Below are 17,875 nucleotides of genomic sequence, written 5' to 3'. Positions count from 1 at the left end.
AGAAAGCCTCATTTACCTCATCCTCTGGGTCTGGTGGCCTACAGCAGACACCCACCACAATATCACCCTTGTTGCTCTCCCCTCTGACCTTAACCCAGAAACTTTCAACAGAGACTTTCAATAATGCACTTGTTTCCTTGCAGACATGATGAAAGTAAGGTCCTCTCCATTTACTGATTTAATACCTTATTGCCATGCTGTCTATGAATAAGGATGGGAGCTAGGGGAGTTGCAAAAATGAATCAGACTGAATCATTTAATCAACTTCAATTCCTCCTCAGGTGTCTACCCAGAAGACCATTACTTTTTTAAAAAGAGAATCAATTCTACAGCTTCAATATTAGAATAAAAGTGAAAACAAATGTTACATTGCTCCTGGGAGAGAGCCTTCTGTCTTGGTATCCTATGTCCCACTTTAAGTACCTGTGCAATGTGTGAGAGAAAATGTGCCAACAATTTTTCTTGAGACAATGCTGTGTAGTTGCAGCTTATCCACGTTAATTGCCAGTGGGGCAGTGTGTGTAAAGAGCTGTGCCACTCCTCTTCTGTCCCAAGTTGTGACTTGGATCAATCAGACTTACTTCAAATGAGGTATCTGTTTATACCCTAAGACTAGAGTTGGGACCTGTTAAATAAATATGGGAACAGGCTTTATACCAAAAGGTCCAGACCTGCACCACTCATGGGAAAGCACTACTGGGCAAAAGATCAACTGCATGCCTAACAGCTAAAATCCAGTATCTTGCTCAATATAATTGTTATAAACTGATACTTCACGACACAGGAGAGCTTGGCATGTCAGCTTTGTATGAAGTTTTCAGTTCTAGCAGACTCTCTAATGATGGTTCAAGCCATTGTGCCTGAAGTAGTCCAAGCCAGGGTGTAAATTAGGCTCAGAAGCGTCCAAGGGTGGGTTTTACAAAAGTCCCCTGAGTGACTTTAGGATGTACATAAGCCCCAGGGATTTTTTAGCTGTGATTTACACACTCTCAGGTCAATGGGGTACTTCTGAAAGTCCCATCCCACACAGCTACCAAGTGAAGACACATTTGTGTTCATTATAGATCCCAGTGCCATCTCAAGAGGGACACTGTTCCTTTCACAACATCAACTGTCATCAAGCGGACACAGTGAAATTCCAGCCAGGTTTCTCTTCATGAAATCCAGTGTTAAATTTTATTTAGATACTTTCAGTTTGCTGAAAAGAGAAGGATATTTAAAAAACCCTAAAAACTGAAATGTTTTATTACATGCTAATTTTATCATAATCAGTGCTGGGGGAGAGAATGTCTCTCCACTTATTCTATAATCATACATACGAATAATAATATTTGTCCTGAAATTCCTACAGTCCTTTGACACATGCTGTGGTTTGAGAGCCTCTTTTTGTGGCCTTGTGTTATTAAGATGTGATGCACTTACATGATGTGTTTAACAGGAACAACATAAACATCTTTTAAGTTGGAAAGATGAGTGTGCAAAGGCTTTTAACCAAGAGGAGGATTTTAACGCTGACTCTTGAAAAGGCTCCCATTTGAGATTTAGCAATGAACATAAATTTCTAGTTCTTTCCAAAGATCCTTATGAGCCTCTAAACAAGATGCTTTATCAAATTAATTTTGGCAGTTTGGCAAATTAATGTTTTCCCATTCTCACCATAATTGGAACAGGCATGTTGAAATGATGCAATATTTTAAAAAATGATCAGATCTTCACTGGTTTGTAGAACTGCAGAATCAAGCATACAGGCAATTTCCACCTGCTGGCCAATACCTTCCAAGAAATCTAGAAATCTGCTCTTTCTTTGCTGATGACTTACGTGTGAGAAAATAAATAGTGCATTTTGATTTTACCACCTATTACATAAGATAACAGGAAGATCTTCTGAATTCATAAAGTATGAGTATGAGGTACAGCAAAATTTCCCATAGTCAAAGAGTGGTCTACAGACATCTGTATCTTGTTGGGTTCCAACAGCCATCTTAATTGTCCTCCATCTTTCAGGGCAAGTGATCAGCTATCCTGCAAGCAAAGAAAAAACCCCCCAAATGAGGGCTTTTTATATGCAGTCAAGCTCAGTGAGTCATTAAAACCAGCAGAACTCTGAGGTGCAGTCTTTTTTATTGTTCCTAATAGTAACCAAGACAACACTCTAATTTTGCTTACACTACCATCCATTAAGTTCTAATCCTACCAAATCCAAAGAGTGATTCTGCATTAGGATAGTACTGCAGGGCAGATAGCCAAGAGGCTGTTCCACTTTACTGTTTTAGAAAGGAAAATACCCACTGAAAGTGAGACACATTTTTTTCAAGAACATGTGTTAGGGAAAGACACTAAACTCATTGCTAAAGTTAAAGTAAATAACGATCAGGCAGAGAAGTCTGGGTTTGTAGAAGATAGATGCAGCTATTAACAGCTTAGCATTTTCAAACATAATTTTGTTCAACAAGTGATAGTGGAAATGTATGTAAATATTTTGAAAGAAGATAAAGCAAGTGTATGTCCACCGTGAACTGTAGAAAACTTTACAAAGATCTGCTCCTATTCTGCTACCCACCTCAGATTCCTGTCTTTCCTGCAGTGCTTCTATTCCGTTCTGGTCCAGTGCATGTTCTCGTGTCTCTACTTCAACATCTGTACTAGCCTGTCCATTGGGCTTTTCATTCTCCCATTTTGCAAAACCTTTGTTCTTTCCAGCTTTGCTGTGGAACTTGGACTTCATTTTAGGGAAGGTATGGGACCCTGAGTCACTCCAGCCAGGCTCATGCCACAGTGGGTCTGTCTGGGTTGCTTGACTGGTGGTGGCCCGCTGCAGACGGACAGAAATCTTCCGAGAGGAGCCAGTCACTAGGGTTATGGCTCTTCCATCCAGGTCCTGATGTCCTGAAGCAACGCTGGGAAACTCAAATACTTCATCTTGTACTAGAAGAGAGAGATAGGAGTAATTTATTTGCAATATGCCACTTCAGTATCTTCTATGAGCTGAGACTTTTTCAAGGGGAACTCCTACATCTCATTCCAACTCTTCATAGTCTATTCGACTTCTGGAGTTAGATTCTGCAATCCTTCCTCATGCTGAGTAACACTTTATTTTCTGACTGGGAGAGGGTTAGTTTTTGACTAAGCTGCTCCTCTCCATGCGAAAGTGTGACATGATCAGGCCCTTCTCGAGTGAAATGGAGAAGGCAGGGTTCTGGGAGGGGGTCAGGATGGGATGTCACTTCGGAGCGGGAAGGCATAGAGGAGTTCTGGTTGACTTAGCCAACATTTTCCTTGGAGCATGTGGGACTGGTGGTTCTGCCTACCATGATTGGAAAGTATGGCTCTTGGCCCTGGGCCAGCTCCAAATTGCAGTAGATGCTAGACAGGCAGTACCTGTATACCATTTGGCTCACAGTATCATTTAGAGACTGCTACTGGCCTCCTTGCATGTGCATGGGAAGGCAAAGGATGGGATAAGGCTGAGGAGGTGTCCTGCCTTCCTCAACTCTTGGCAACACAGGTTATCTGGCCCAAGAAGGGCTGAAATTTTGCTGCATCCCTTGTTATTCATTAGGGTGCTTGGAGCCTCAAACAGGCGCATCACTGTATCATTTAACTCTAAAAATAAGTAAATAAATGCTGCACCCTTTCAAATGGTGACAGGATTATTGGAGCAGAGCTTGTGGAGACCAACTCTACTCACAATGCAGCCTAGTCCCTTGAGTGAGGGGCGTATTCATCAAAGGTATTGCTGTAGCTGCAAACTGCTGGAGGCTGTTCTGAGGAATTGTCAGAGTCCCTTCAGACGTGCAAGAAGCTGCTCATCGTATTTAGATTAACTTAGAGGTCAGGCTGTTTGGACATTTAGAACTTGTTTACAGTGTATTGGAGACTCCTGAGCACAATGGAGGGATGGGGTGGGGCAGGGACTCAAGTACTTCTATATTTGCAGGCTCCAAACCCTGGTAGTGAGGCTAGCTGGTCTCTAGTGGACCTAACAGCAGCCATTTGGGACAAGGGTAGGGCTGCCTCATTGGTGAGCTTCTGTGTTTGGAGCGTGCTTATAGATTCAAGTGGGTTGTCTCTACCTGAGCAGTGGTAGAGACAACCCGGTGTACAGACAAGCCCCTGCATGTCAGCATCTATTCCAAATGAGCATAATGCAACAATAAAGGGGTATTTTTTACCTGGATGCAGAGAGGGACTGCTAGGCAAAGACCCGTGGTTACTGCCCATGGAGGTTCCTCTGGAAAATTTCCTGCAGGCGAGCACAAGCAGGTCCCTGCACTGCTTATGGCAGTTGGCACCACAGTCTGTAAGAGATTACCGAAACATGGCGTGTTATCTGGAGCCACCTGATAATGCCAAAGCTCTGTGAATGAGCTGACATGGGCAGAAAAGAGTTTGATGGGGTTAGGAAGTGAGGATAGTTTGTGAGCTATGACAGGCACAGTTTCCATGGCAGCTGACCACCAGCAGAACTCAGCAGGAAAAGAAAATCAGTCAAAATAATAAATTTTTAGTGGCATCAGAAAGTCTTATTGAGGCAAGAGGCCAAGTCTGTAGCTACTGGGTTACACATGGATCCAAGTATTAATCTATGCTGCGCAGGTCACTGTTTTCAAGGACTGTACACCACTGGGCCAGTCTCCAAAAGTGGATAGTTGGGGTCTGTGGCTTGGAGTGTCACAGTGGGCATTTTAGGGAGCTTTCACTGATCATGTAAGTGAGGCCGGCTTTGAGATATTGCTCTTTTTATACTCTGAGCCTGGCCAGGAGCCAGTAAAAGTATTTTTACATTGTGAACACTTCTGGGACTGCAGCTGCACATACCCAAGCTAGGCTTAACCTGGACGTGGAGGTCAGCGTGGCCTGCAAAACACTCACATGGCTGTGCTGAGCTCCATGCTGCTGTGCCTACACTATAAGTGGAGGCTAGCTCTGGTGTATCCATGATCTGCATGCATAATACTGGTTGCAGCGGAGGCAATGCCTCCAAAAGAAGCTAATTAAAAGTTGGTGTTTTCATAGGAGCCCAAAGAAGATCCCATCTTCCACTCTCTTATGCTCCACTGAAAATCTCAGCCTTCTCTACTGTGCATCTCTAACAACATATTTTCTGCCATAAAAGAAACATTGCTGGAGATCACTTGTTTGGCTCACTGTCCAAGTACAGTTCTGTTTGGAGAGGTGACTCTGAAGATGTCATTATAGAGCTCTATGTATTTTCCAGTGTGGTGGCTTCCAAATCCAATCCGTTCATTTAATTAATACAAAAGTAAGTGCCTTCCTCTCTTGCAGTTATTTTCCCTAAATAGGTAAAATGAAGTGACAGGTCCTGTGTGGAGGTGGTTAATGTTCCCCAATGCCCATTAAGCAGAAGGCCCTTAGCTTGGGAGTTGAGGTAAAACAGACTTAGGCAGGCAACTCCTCATGCTGGCACCCAGTCAAAAACTTATAAATGGAAAGAAAACACTTGCTCCAAGCTTGGAATAAGAGGTGGAAAACCAACTCTCTTCCTAACAGATTATGGACCAGCAGGTGCCTGCATGGGATGGATGGTTTTTATAACTGCTGCTCAGGAGACTCAGTTTGGGATCTGAGAACAAAGCTGAAAACTCTCATGGGTATGACCCATCACCTGCAAAGTTGGCCCTGCAAAGGATCACATTTCACCTTAACTGTGTCTCAGCCAAACTAATGTTACAGGGGACGATGCAAGAACAAGAGGGAGTTCAGCTTCATTTTCAGTTCCTAAACTGATTTGTAGGACAGCAGTTGCAACACCTCCCCAGATTACTAGTAAAAGGGGCAGTTTGTAGTTTATCCTTATAGCACTGCTTTGAGAGTGGTTGGTGCTGGGAGAGAAGAGCTAAAGACTCCTTTCCTTGCATGGCCTAACAATATCCAGATATGCTCAAAATGATGGGACCCCAGGGATTATATAGGCTGTGCCATGGATGCTCCCACATCCTGGGTGGAGCAGAGATTTAGACAGAAGCCTGGTTCCCTTAAACCTGCAGGACAATGGGAATGCAGAATGCTGTAAATTCTTCCTCTTTCCAGTATCTGTAGGAGGCTTTGGAAGACTCTATGGCTCTCTAGAGAAACAGAGCCTGCATAGAGATAGGACCCTATAGCTCCCAAAGTGAGCATGTCAGTGCTGGAAATCAGTAAGATGAAGTAATGGTGGAATGCCACAGTACCATTATTCAGGGCCTCTTACCAAAGAACTGTACTTGCTTGCTGAAGACATTCAGTGCACAGTGTAACACCTACTGGTTTGTGAAAAATAAATGATTCATAGGTTTGAAGGCCAAAAAGGACCATTGTGGTTAGCTCATATGATCCCCTACTTCACACAGCAGAAATGCTGTACAAACAATTAGGAAAGTAAAATGTCTCAGGAAAGCATTGGCAGGGATATAAGAGCTCTGAGATTTGGGGATTTTTATACGATTTTGTTGGAGGGGAAAGAAGCCTCAACATGAGAGACTGAACCACCTAAGGATGAGGCGGTTTCTTATCAGTGTGGTACGCAGCTCATTCTTGCTGTTGCAGTCACTTTTCAATTTCGGGCCCAAGGGACTGGAGGAAGATAAAGTACCAACAGAGCACATGCACCAGGGAACTCCGAGATACGACCTTGTGGAACCGAAGAACCTCTGGCATTCCTGGCTTTGGCTGCAGAGACTTCATTACTGCCTTTAATAAAGGGAGGCTGCACACATTGTTGACAGTCATGTGCCATACTCCCAGCACCCAGTGACTCAGTAGTGTTGTTGCTAAAAATATGAGCCTTTATTTAGTTGTGGTACAAGATGTAAATGCCAGTGTTCTGTAAACAACATGCAGGTATTATTTCTTTACCTTTGCATTTGTATCCTTGTTTGATTATGCCCCAGAGCTGCAATGAAAGACAAAATAATGTCAAGGAATCAGAAAAGAAAGCCAGAAGGAAAACAAGGTCATAATGAAGGAAGCCCCAATAGCTACAAAAGCACAAACAGGATACAACAGCTCTCAACACCCTTCCTGTTAGGCAGACCTCCCCCACCAGTTGCGATGATCAAACTGGTGCAGCTTCCCTCCCTCATTCCTACCACCTGCAATGGAGCTGGCAGGGGAGAGGGGGCACAGAAGATGGACAAAAGGGATGAAAACCTTCTACCAAGCCAGTTTGAGGAAGCCATCCTCATGATGGCTGCATCCACATGAGACACTGACTGCAGTCATTACTGCATGAACAAGTACTAAATGACTGCACGGTAACTGGAGTTGCTGAGCAGTAGCACTGCCAAACAACTTTTTTCGTGACACTGACTGTGCAGCAGCTTGTGACTACTGCGCACGAGTGTCACATCATGTTTCTTGCCATGCGACACTACTGTGCAGTAGTCATTGGTTACTGTGCAGTTAGTGTCTTGTGTAGATGCAGCCACTGTGACCCCATTGGCTCATGAAACTGTGATCTGTCTATGCATTTCTAACATATCTGTATTCTTAGTACCTGGATGACGTGGCATTGAAGTATGTCTGTGTGAACTAATGTTGGTGTTAAAAATTAGGTCCTCATTTACAATAGCAACCTCAGAAAGCTGTTATTGGGACATTTAAAGAAGGATGTGATGTTCTACATCCAGAAGGTTACAGGAATTTAGGAACTTACAAGCAGAGCGCCATTCCAAGAGACAGGAGAGTAGAAAGCCAGAGGCAATTGTCCCAGGCTCCGGTCTGGGGGAACCTCATGTTGCATTCAGTATACATCTTTTGCCCCGAGATCAGCAAACACTGCCCCACCACACCCCAAATTAGGATGCACATATTCAGCGGAGAAGATGATTTTCTGCCTGGGATAGATGCACCCTGCTTTGATTCCTGCACTACAGGGCAGTAGCAATGACACTGCTATTCAGGTAGCTGAGGGAGTCAATTAACTCCAGATGCAGACCAGTTGCATTTGTTTCAGCAGGATAGCATATTCTCAAGATGCAGCTGCTTCTGGAGGTGATATTGTAGTTCCTCTGAGGAGCTATAGGGGGCCAGTGCTGTGATAGTGGTACAACTCCACTGAAACGTGGTGTGTCATTTTGACAGACCATGAGATGGGTTTGAAGGGTGGAAAACAACTTGCACTGTGCGGGAGAGAGCATATGTGTGTAAGACTGGTGGCACAGCAAGCAAAGAAACAACAGGTAGGGTGGGAAAGTTAGAGGGTTTAAGAAACACTGAAAAGGGATGGGCAGATATGTGCAAGTTGGGAAATTGTAAAAAGAAGCAAGATGAAGGGAGCAGAAAAGATAGGGAAGGGATCCACAAAGGAACAGGGGTATGAAGCAAAGCATAGCATAGCAAACAAGTTGGAAAGAAGGTTAGTAAAACAACAAAAGGAGGGACAATGGCAGCTGTAAGGGTACATGATTAATTTAGTCCATATCTTTTTCATTATTTCTATACAGAACACACTTGATTTACATGGCTAGGTAGTGACAGTTGTACCTATCTGCATTAATTTGACAATTGACACTAGAACTGATAATGCTACATTATCAGTTTAAGTTTAAGTAACTTTATTAGTCCCTTTTGCCACTCCCTGCTTATGATTCCTCATAAGAGCAGCAGTTTTTCTCTATTAAATTTTGAAATACCATATTTTCTTACATACAATATGCACCAAAATATAATAAGCACCTTGGTTTTGAAAGCCAGAATGAAGTAACAAATATTTTCCCAGATATTATGGCTATGTAGAGCATTGATATGGCCTAATCTTCACCTGAGTCACCCTCCCTTTTCTGCTTAACAAAAGCTGAAATCCTAGCTGCTGCTGAAGACTATCCTTGGGTAGATCTATGATTTTGAAAAGAGCTAGATTCTCCAGGGCTTTGAATTTGGGTGAGAGACTAGGAGCAACTAGCAGACAGCAAAACTGCCTGTTGCCCCCTAACTTGAACTAGTTGTACATTCAGTGGAAGTATATGAATTCACAGATTATGCAGTCAGAAGCGATCATGGTGATCACCTTGCATGACCTCCTCTATGACAGAGGCCATAGGACTTCCCAAAATTAATTCTTGTTTGAGCTACAGCGTAACTTTTAGAAAAAAGACCTTGATTTTAAAATTTCTAATAGTTCCCACTATGTTCATGCAACACAGATTATAACTTTGATCAGTAATGGCCATGTAGAAGTAATTGGCTTACCTGACTAGAAAAACAGACAAGAGACCAGAAGCCTGATACTGCTTATTTCAGTTACATGTTTTGAGATAAGGAATCCTGCATGCCTTGGGTTATCCTTAGGTTATCTTGATATCTTACCCTATGCATAGATAGTTTGTTTAAGTAAACTTCCTAAATTTCTGTGTGATTTACTATTGTTTTGTTTCTCCAAGGTCCTATTTTTTCATCTCTTTCTCTGTCTTAAGTATAAATACGCTTGTAACCTTAGAAAGTCTGAGAAATCCTTTGAAACAGACAAGTGGGTGATTCCCCTTGCTGTATGGAATTCTCCCTGTGATCACAGTATAGCCTTAAATAAAGAAAAGCTGGCTCTGTCAGTTCTGATTCAACCACAATGCGAAGTTTGATTTCTTCCACAGCCATATGCCATTAAATTTTAGCTTGACCTTTAATGTTAGCTTCCATCTAATATTAGATATTTTACTGTGTAGTGCTGACCCTTAACTGTCATTTCAGTTCAGCCTTATGTATATCAGTGCACATTATTTTGACTTTGAATCACTGCATCCATTCCAAACTATGCCCTACCCTTGGGTGAACAGAATTGAAATGCAGAACTAATGTATGAGTTTTTTTAAATCCAACTTCTTTTGCTCTCACATACAATCAGCCCAATCTATCCCCAGCATAATACCAGCAGATTTAGTGATTTTGCATAAAAGATTAATTTGACCTTTTCTTTATCTACTTTACAACCTCTAATAGATTTTTTCTTAGATGGCATATGAAAAATAAAAAATGTAGTTTAGCAAAATAGTACATTCATCCAGAGCAGGGAAGTGATAAAATTGTTGCACCAAACTCATTATGAAATTGCTTTGAAGTCTCAGGAACTCTCAGGATCAGGCTCCAAGTTGATGTCAACAGAAGGACAAGAAATCAGTCCCCAAATAGCTATAGTGCCCTCTTCACAGCTAGGGACAGACATTACACATAAACTGGTTAAGTGATCAGAAACTGCTTTAAACCTGTAACAGAACAGATGCTCAATTCACATAAACCAGTTTGAGAATGGCTGAAACCGGTTTGAAATAAACCTGATTGAATGTAGTATCAGACTTAACTGATTTGGCTCAGACTGGTTTATGCAATATCTGTTCTCAACCTCTTGTTGGTTTAAGATAAACCAGACACCCCTAGAATCCCAGCATGCTCTCTGGGCTGGGCAAGACTCTCTGCTCCACAGCAGAGCTGACTTCTCCCCCCTGCTCCCTGGCTGGAGCTCCAGAGACTGTGGGCTGCTCCCCACCTCCCCATACCACTCCCTGCTCAGCAGGAATTCCCCTGTCCCCTCTGCCTTGCTGGGGAGTTGTCTGTGTATTAGCTAGCAGACCGCATGCTGGTTACAGTCAGTGCTGAATCAACAGGCAGAATCAACAAGTAGTAGGTAATGTCCCTCTGTTATTTTCTTAACTGGGTGATAAGCACTGATATCAATTCCCTGCTGGGCCAATCACAGCATCCTGTCTGAGACTGGCCACACCTCCCTCAGTTCAGTGCTGTGGGGGCTGCCTGTCCCTTTTTCAGGCTCTGGGGCCCGGGAGCATGGCCACCTCCCCTTGCGGTGTCTGTTCCCTTCTGGGGTCTCTGGCGCGCCAGCTGGAGGAGCTCCAGGCCACAGTCCAGAGACTGCGTGCCATCAGGGACTGCGAGCAGGAGATAGACTCCTACTGTCCTTCGGGCCCTTCTCCCCCGGGAGCCGCAGGGTAGAGCTCCGTCTCCCTCCATGACTAAGGAGGACTCTGGGACCTCCCGCTCTGCCCAGTCAGGGGCATGGACCAAGGTGGTCAAGGGCCTGAAGGCTCGCCGCACCAAGGGCCCTCCGTCGCCGGAGCTTAGCAACAGGTTCGCACCTCTTGCAGCCCCAGCAGAGACTGCTAAGTTGCCGGCTCCCGCAGGCAACTCAGGCTCGACCGCAGCTACTGGCCCCACTCTCCCCAAGACAAAGCGAAAGGTGTTTGTTGTGGGAGACTCCATCCTGTGGGGCACTGAGGGGGCAATCTGCTGCCCCGACCCCTTAGCCTGGGAAGTCTGCTGCTTCCTGGGGGCCCGCATCCGAGACATTGCGGAGAGGATCCCGCAGCTCCTCCGGCCCACAGATCACTACCCCATGCTCCTTATTCACGTGGGCACCAATGACACGGCTCGGAGCACCCCCAGCCAGGTCATGAGGCGCTACAGGGAGTTGGGAGCGGGGCTTAGGGGTCTGGGAGCTCAGGTGGTGTTTTCGTCGATCCTCCCAGTCTCGAGCTATGGGCTGAGGAAAGAGAGGAGGATCCACGCAGTGAACCAAAGACTGCGGCGCTGGTGTCATCGGGAAGGCTTTGCCTTCCATAACCACAGCCCGCTCTTCGGCAAGAGAGGCAGTGAGCTGCTGGGAAGAGATGGCCTCCACCTCTCTCCCCTGGGGAGGAGGCTCTTCTCAGCCAGGCTGGCTGACCTGCTCCACCGGGCTTTAAACTAAGCCCGCTGGAGGATGGGGGGACTACTGCCACTGCTGGCCCACTGGGCGACCCTTGCAAAGCCAGCGGACCAAGGCACTTAAGGGAGCCCACCCCTGCCCCAGCCCTGGCACAATCTGTGGGCAAGGCAAGAGCCCGCAAGGGGACACTTGCCTGCCTGTACACTAATGCCAGGAGCCTGGGCAACAAGCAGGACGAGCTCGTCCTCCTGCTCGGTGCAAAGAAATATGACGTCATTGGGATAACAGAGACCTGGTGGGACTCCACCCATGACTGGACCAGGGGTATAGAGGGCTATACCCTGTACAGGAGGGATCGTGTTGACAAAAGGGGCGGGGGTGTAGGTCTCTATGTGAAGGAAAGCTACATGTCCCTGCAAGCTGATGTTGGCGACCGGCATGGACAGCTAGAGACCCTCTGGGTAAAAATTCGTGGGGAATATGGCACAGGGGACACAACGGTGGGAGTCTACTACAGACCTCCCACTCAAAGTCCTGAGCTTGACCAGGAGTTTGCCTGGGAACTGACTGAGGCCGCTTGCTCCAGGACCTTGGTTGCCATGGGTGACTTCAATTACCCGGACATCTCGTGGGAAGATCACTCAGCAAAATCCAAGGGGTCGCAAAGCTTTCTCTCGTGCGTGGATGACCTCTACCTGACTCAAGAAGTCTATGGGCCAATGAGAGGCAAAGCGCTGCTCGACCTGGTACTGGCTACGGGGGATGACCTAATCGGCGACCTAGTGATCGATGGGAAGCTGGGTGACAGCGACCATGAGCTGATCACCTTCACCATCCGCCATAAAGCTGGCAAGTCAGTCAGCAACACAGAAGTCCTTGACTTCAGAAAAGCCGACTTTGACAAGCTCAAGAGGCTAGTCGGTCAGGCCCTCAGGGACCGTGACCCCAGGGTGATGGGAGTTCAAGAAGAGTGGTTGCTCCTCAAGGAAGCAATCCTCAATGCACAAGCTAAATCTATTCCAACACGGAGGAAAGGCAGCAAGAAGGCACAGCAGCCCCCCTGGCTCTCCAGGGACCTAGCAGACCTACTGTGGCTTAAAAGGAAAGCCTACAAAGGATGGAGGATGGGATTCACCCCCAAGGAGGATTACTCCACCCTGGTCCGGTCCTGCAGGGAGCAAACCAGGAAAGCCAAGGCTGCAACTGAACTCCAACTAGCTTCAGGCATCAAGGACAACAAAAAGTCCTTTTTCAGATATGTGGGGAGCCGGAGGAAAAGCAAGGGCAACGTTGGACCCCTGCTAAACCAGATGGGGCAACTGACAACTGACGCCCAGGAAAAAGCCAACCTATTAAATAGGTACTTTGCATCAGTCTTTCATCAGTCACACGGGATGCCCATGCCTGCTATGGGACAGGGAAATCTGGGTGAGGGGGATCCCCTACCCTCCATAAATGCTGACCTCGTGAAGGAACACCTTGAGAAGCTGGATACCTTCAAGTCAGCCGGCCCTGACAATCTGCACCCCAGGGTACTCAAGGAGCTGGCCAGCGTCATAGCCCAGCCCCTGGCACAGATCTTTGAAAACTCCTGGTGCTCTGGTGTAGTACCCGAAGACTGGAAGAAGGCCAATGTGGTGCCGATCTTCAAGAAAGGGAGGAGAGTGGATCCGGCTAACTACAGGCCCATTAGCCTGACTTCTATCCTGGGGAAGATCTTAGAAAAGTTTATTAAGGAGGCCATCCTTGAGGGACTGGCCCAGGCTAACATCCTAAGGGACAGCCAGCACGGGTTTGTTGCGGGTAGGTCTTGTTTGACCAATCTCATTTCCTTCTATGACTGGGTGACCTATCACCTGGACAAGGGAGAAGAGATTGATGTCATATATCTTGACTTCAAAAAAGCTTTTGATCAGGTATCCCATGATCACCTCTTGGCCAAACTGGCCAGTTGTGGCCTTGACTCCTCCACGATCCGCTGGCTGGGAAATTGGCTCCGTGGTCGGACCCAGAGGGTTGTGATTGATGGCAGTCACTCATCGTGGTGCCCTGTGACCAGTGGGGTCTGTCAAGGCTCTGTCCTGGGACCCATACTGTTCAACATCTTCATTAATGATGTTGACATTGGAGTCAGGAGTGGACTGGCCAAGTTCGCCGATGACACCAAACTTTGGGGCAAAGCATCCACGCCAGAAGATAGGCGGGTGATCCAGGCTGACCTGGACAAGCTCAGCAAATGGGCAGACGAGAACCTGATGGTGTTTAACACCAAAAAATGCAAGGTTCTCCACTTTGGGAGGAAAAACCTGCAGCACCCTTATAGGCTCGGCAGTGCTACGTTGGTTAGCACTACAGAAGAAAGAGACTTGGGGGTCATCATTGACCACAAGATGAACATGAGCCTGCAATGCAATGCTGCAGCTAATAAAGTGACAAAAACACCGGCTTGCATCCATAGATGCTTCTCGAGCAAATCCCGGCACGTCATTCTCCCCTTGTACTCGGCCTTGGTGAGGCCGCAGCTGGAGTACTGCATCCAGTTTTGGGCTCCACAATTCAAAAAGGATGTGGAGAAGCTTGAGCGAGTCCAGAGGAGAGCCATGCGCATGATCAGAGATCAGGAAAACAGATCTTACGATGACAGGCTGAGAGCCATGGGACTCTTTAGCCTGGAAAAGCGTAGGCTCAGGGGTGATCTGATGGCCACCTATAAGTTTATCAGGGGTGGCCACCAGGATCTGGGGAAACATTTGTTCACCAGAGCACCCCAAGGGATGACTAGGTCAAACGGTCACAAACTCCTGCAAGACCGTTTTAGGCTGGACATAAGGAAGAATTTCTTTACTGTCCGAGCCCCCAAGGTCTGGAACAGTCTGCCAGCGGAGGTGGTTCAAGCACCTACATTGAACACCTTCAAGAGTAAATTGGATGCTTATCTTGCTGGGATCCTATGACCCCAGCTGACTTCCTGCCCTTTGGGCAGGGGGCTGGACTCGATCTCCCGAGGTCCCTTCCAGCCCTAATGTCTATGAAATCTATGAAATCTATGAAAGAAGGGAGGGCTACTCTAGTGACCCCCAGCTTCTAGCCTGAGCTACTGCAGGCATGTGCCAGCATTTCTGGGATGTCTGTCTGGTTACAAAACTGATTTAGCCTAGCCAGGATATACTAATCTGCAAAGACTGAATCAATTCAAGCTCAGGCTTTTTGAATGTCTGTCCCTAGCCCATGTGTTTAAATGTTCTTCTGTTCTGACCTCCCGAATAACACAGGTTATTTCACCCACACGCTCCCATATTGAGCAGAATAGTCTATGCTTTACACAAGCAAGACTTCTATTAACTATTGCAGCAGCAAGTACTCACACATGTTAAGCAGTTCTCACATCTTTAACATAATACATGAGAAATATATTGCCTCACTGTCCTCTAGCATGGCTTGACTATTTTAATTAAAACAAAGGAGCAACCCCTTTCTATTTAGCTTACTAATATATTGAGCAGGTATGCAACAGAAAGACATCTCTTGGCATTAAATGCTCTAATTTTTGTCAGACATATGGCCCACAGAGAAGATCCAGTCTTGCATGATGCATTTATATGACCCGTGGGTTGTTTGCCATCTAAACTGCCATTTAAAAGAAAGGTCCCTAGTCCTTAGAAGGCAAAGAAAACCTTCTGAATGCAATTCAAGTGTAACTAATGCACTCATATCTTCCTGACGCTGCCTGAAAAAATAGCTCTGAGAAGCGTGATCTCTACTGCCATGAATCTGCCTGGAAGTGTCAGTCTTAACATTCTGTGACACGCTTCAATCTCAACCTTAACTATTGCACTGCCTACCATTTGAGCATGTTTTACAGGGTTTAGTGGGAGTGAAGTGCTTTGGGAGGCAGGAATTGAGAGCTGCTACTGTGAAGGAAATGCAGAGGGAAGAAGTGAGGGGAGGCAGGTGGAGCTGGAAAGGAGGAAAAGAAAAGCAAACAAAGGGTAGAAGTGATGGCTCAGAAAGAGGACGGATTTTTTTTTAGGGAGCAACACTGCAAGTGATATACCTCAGAAAGCAAACTACTCCTGATCATTTTGCCAGATGCCATTGACATCAGTGAGAACTGCAGTGGTGATGATAAAATCCCAATTTTACGCTCTTAAACATAGGCCATAAATTAAGATGGAATGGAGACCTCTGCCCTGAAAGAGTGTGACCTTGGCCACTGCTTTTGTAGTTTCATTGCAGAGATTTGCTTTCATCAGTCCCTGTCAGTGGCTATTTTTAAAGGGAACAGCCATCCAACATGATAGTCCTGACTGTTCTTGCCCTCATCTTAAAGCAGAGGGAACCAGTCTTTGTGGCAGGTGTGTCATAAATTAACCTTGCACCCTCCCCAAATGCCACTTTAATCCTGTTCCCTTGTCTGATCTACTGCTCTGCTTTCTGTTTCCCTGACTGATTTTCTGCTTTGCGTTCTGCTTCCTGTCCTATCTACTGCTGTCTGTCCCCTCCCTAATCAGCTGCACGCTGCACACAGAGGCTGCTCATACCACTTATGGCACCTGTGCTGCACATTGGCCACACCTTTGTCAAAGGATCGTTTAAATCCTACTAGGTCTTCTTATGACCTGTTCTGAGGAAAACTGATGGAAGAGGTTTATCAGGGGTCCAAAAATATTTGATTTGCCATCAGTTACTGAAACATTTCATGAAAGTTTAAAAAATGAACTAAACTGGGACCATTACTTAACGCAGGGGTGGGCAAAATGAGGCCCGCGGGCCAGATGTGGCCCGCCAGGACATTCTATCCAGCCTGTGGGGCCCCTAAAAAATTTAGAAAATTAATATTAATCTGCCCCTGGCTGCCTGTCATGCAGCCCTCGATGGCTTGCTAAAACTCAGTAAGTGGCCCTCCACCCAAAATAATTGCCCAGCCCTGACTTAATGGCATTGTGGTGGAGAGAGAAAAATGATTATGTGATCAAATGCCTTTCTAAAAATAGCTGATTTCATGAAACTGAAAGGTCCATTGATTTCTTGATGAACTATTAAAATTCCTCTCAAATTTATCTAAATAAAAGTGTCATGAATTTAGTAAAAAGAATTAAGGGTTCAAGGGTTCCAGAAATGGCAGAAAAGCGTGAGCAGAATTATCCTCTAAAGAGCAATTTCATGAAAAAGATCTAACACTTTTTTCATCTACAGTCTTTGCTCCAGACACTCACCCTGTCTGGCTTTGTCTACATGGAAAATGAAGGCAATTTAAGTGAATTCAATTAAGCTAAAGGAAACCAAGGCCATTTAGCAGGAGAGCTTTGTCATGCATCCATTGCCTGTTAATACTTAACATTTAAATACCTAAGAGCCAGAGGAGAGACCTGGACAGCATGGACACAGAATTGGAGCATATATTTTTTAGTTTCTCACTACAGTGAGATACATTGCCAGACTGAAAAGGCTATTCCCCCTTACCAGAGAATGGGTGTTATTATCCCTTGGTTGTGTTACCCAGACTCAGAAGATGATATATAAGGCTATATCTGAAGCACAGGACTGTTAAAATCATACTTACAAATCCTGCACAGTGTTCACAGAAAGTTGGCTTAAGATAGGTCATCTCCTGAAAGTTGTGAATAAATCCTGGTCCCATTTTACATTGTAGCTGTGATTTTGCTCTCAGGAAGTAGGCCATCATTTCTTCTTTGCTAATTAGACCATCTCTGTAAGAAAAATCATAGATCAAATCTATTAATACAGCATGCAACTGGGCATCATAGGATGCTGCTGCTGAAAAAATGTATGGAGTACAATATATGCACTGACAGCAATATATAAAAAAAGGCATCTGAGAAGCCAACCTTCCACTCAGAAGCTCTAAATTATCTTGTCCTTCCTTAAAGAACTAAAACTAAATTCATTGCCCTAGAGGCACTGCTTTCCCTCCTGGTGATCTCACTAATGCTAGTTCCCTCTTTCTCATTCTTATGTTAAAGCATTCAGTTCATCTTCTTGTCAGTTGACTTGGCAGGAGTTTTGTGACCAGTCAAATGTTTACTAACTGTAGAAGGCTGCTGCCCAAATTTGTTATGCCCAAAATATAGTTTTCCTTTCTGTCTGCACACATTTGCAAATATGTGTAAATTAATTTGCTTCCCCATAATAAATTCTTAAAGTTTCCCACTTCCTTTACCCCCGTAGAATAATATAAATCAGTCATCCATAAAGAGCTGTAAG

General features: G+C 45.3%; 1 protein-coding gene across 5 annotated transcripts in view; it reads right to left on the bottom strand.

The window, feature by feature from the left end:
* Positions 1-1,153: 1,153 nt before the first annotated feature.
* Positions 1,154-17,875, bottom strand: part of RASGRP3 (RAS guanyl releasing protein 3) — a 115,674-nt gene continuing 98,952 nt past the window's right edge. For all 5 annotated transcript variants that reach the window (XM_090045734.1, XM_090045756.1, XM_090045774.1 and 2 more), the window contains 5 exons: positions 17,214-17,361; positions 6,856-6,892; positions 4,173-4,298; positions 2,561-2,925; positions 1,154-2,022 (listed from right to left, as the gene is read on the bottom strand). In XM_090045734.1, coding sequence (XP_089901860.1) covers positions 2,014-2,022; positions 2,561-2,925; positions 4,173-4,298; positions 6,856-6,892; positions 17,214-17,361 — 685 coding nt within the window. In that variant the 3' untranslated portion in view covers positions 1,154-2,013. The remainder of the gene's footprint in view (positions 2,023-2,560; positions 2,926-4,172; positions 4,299-6,855; positions 6,893-17,213; positions 17,362-17,875) is intronic.

Source organism: Crocodylus siamensis, chromosome 1 (assembly GCF_052110815.1).
Source record: "Crocodylus siamensis isolate JL-2025a chromosome 1, ASM5211081v1, whole genome shotgun sequence".
In the NCBI taxonomy this organism is placed as follows: domain Eukaryota; kingdom Metazoa; phylum Chordata; order Crocodylia; family Crocodylidae; genus Crocodylus; species Crocodylus siamensis.
Note: the sequence above shows the minus strand (reverse complement) of the source record. Positions and strands in the feature narration are given on the sequence as shown.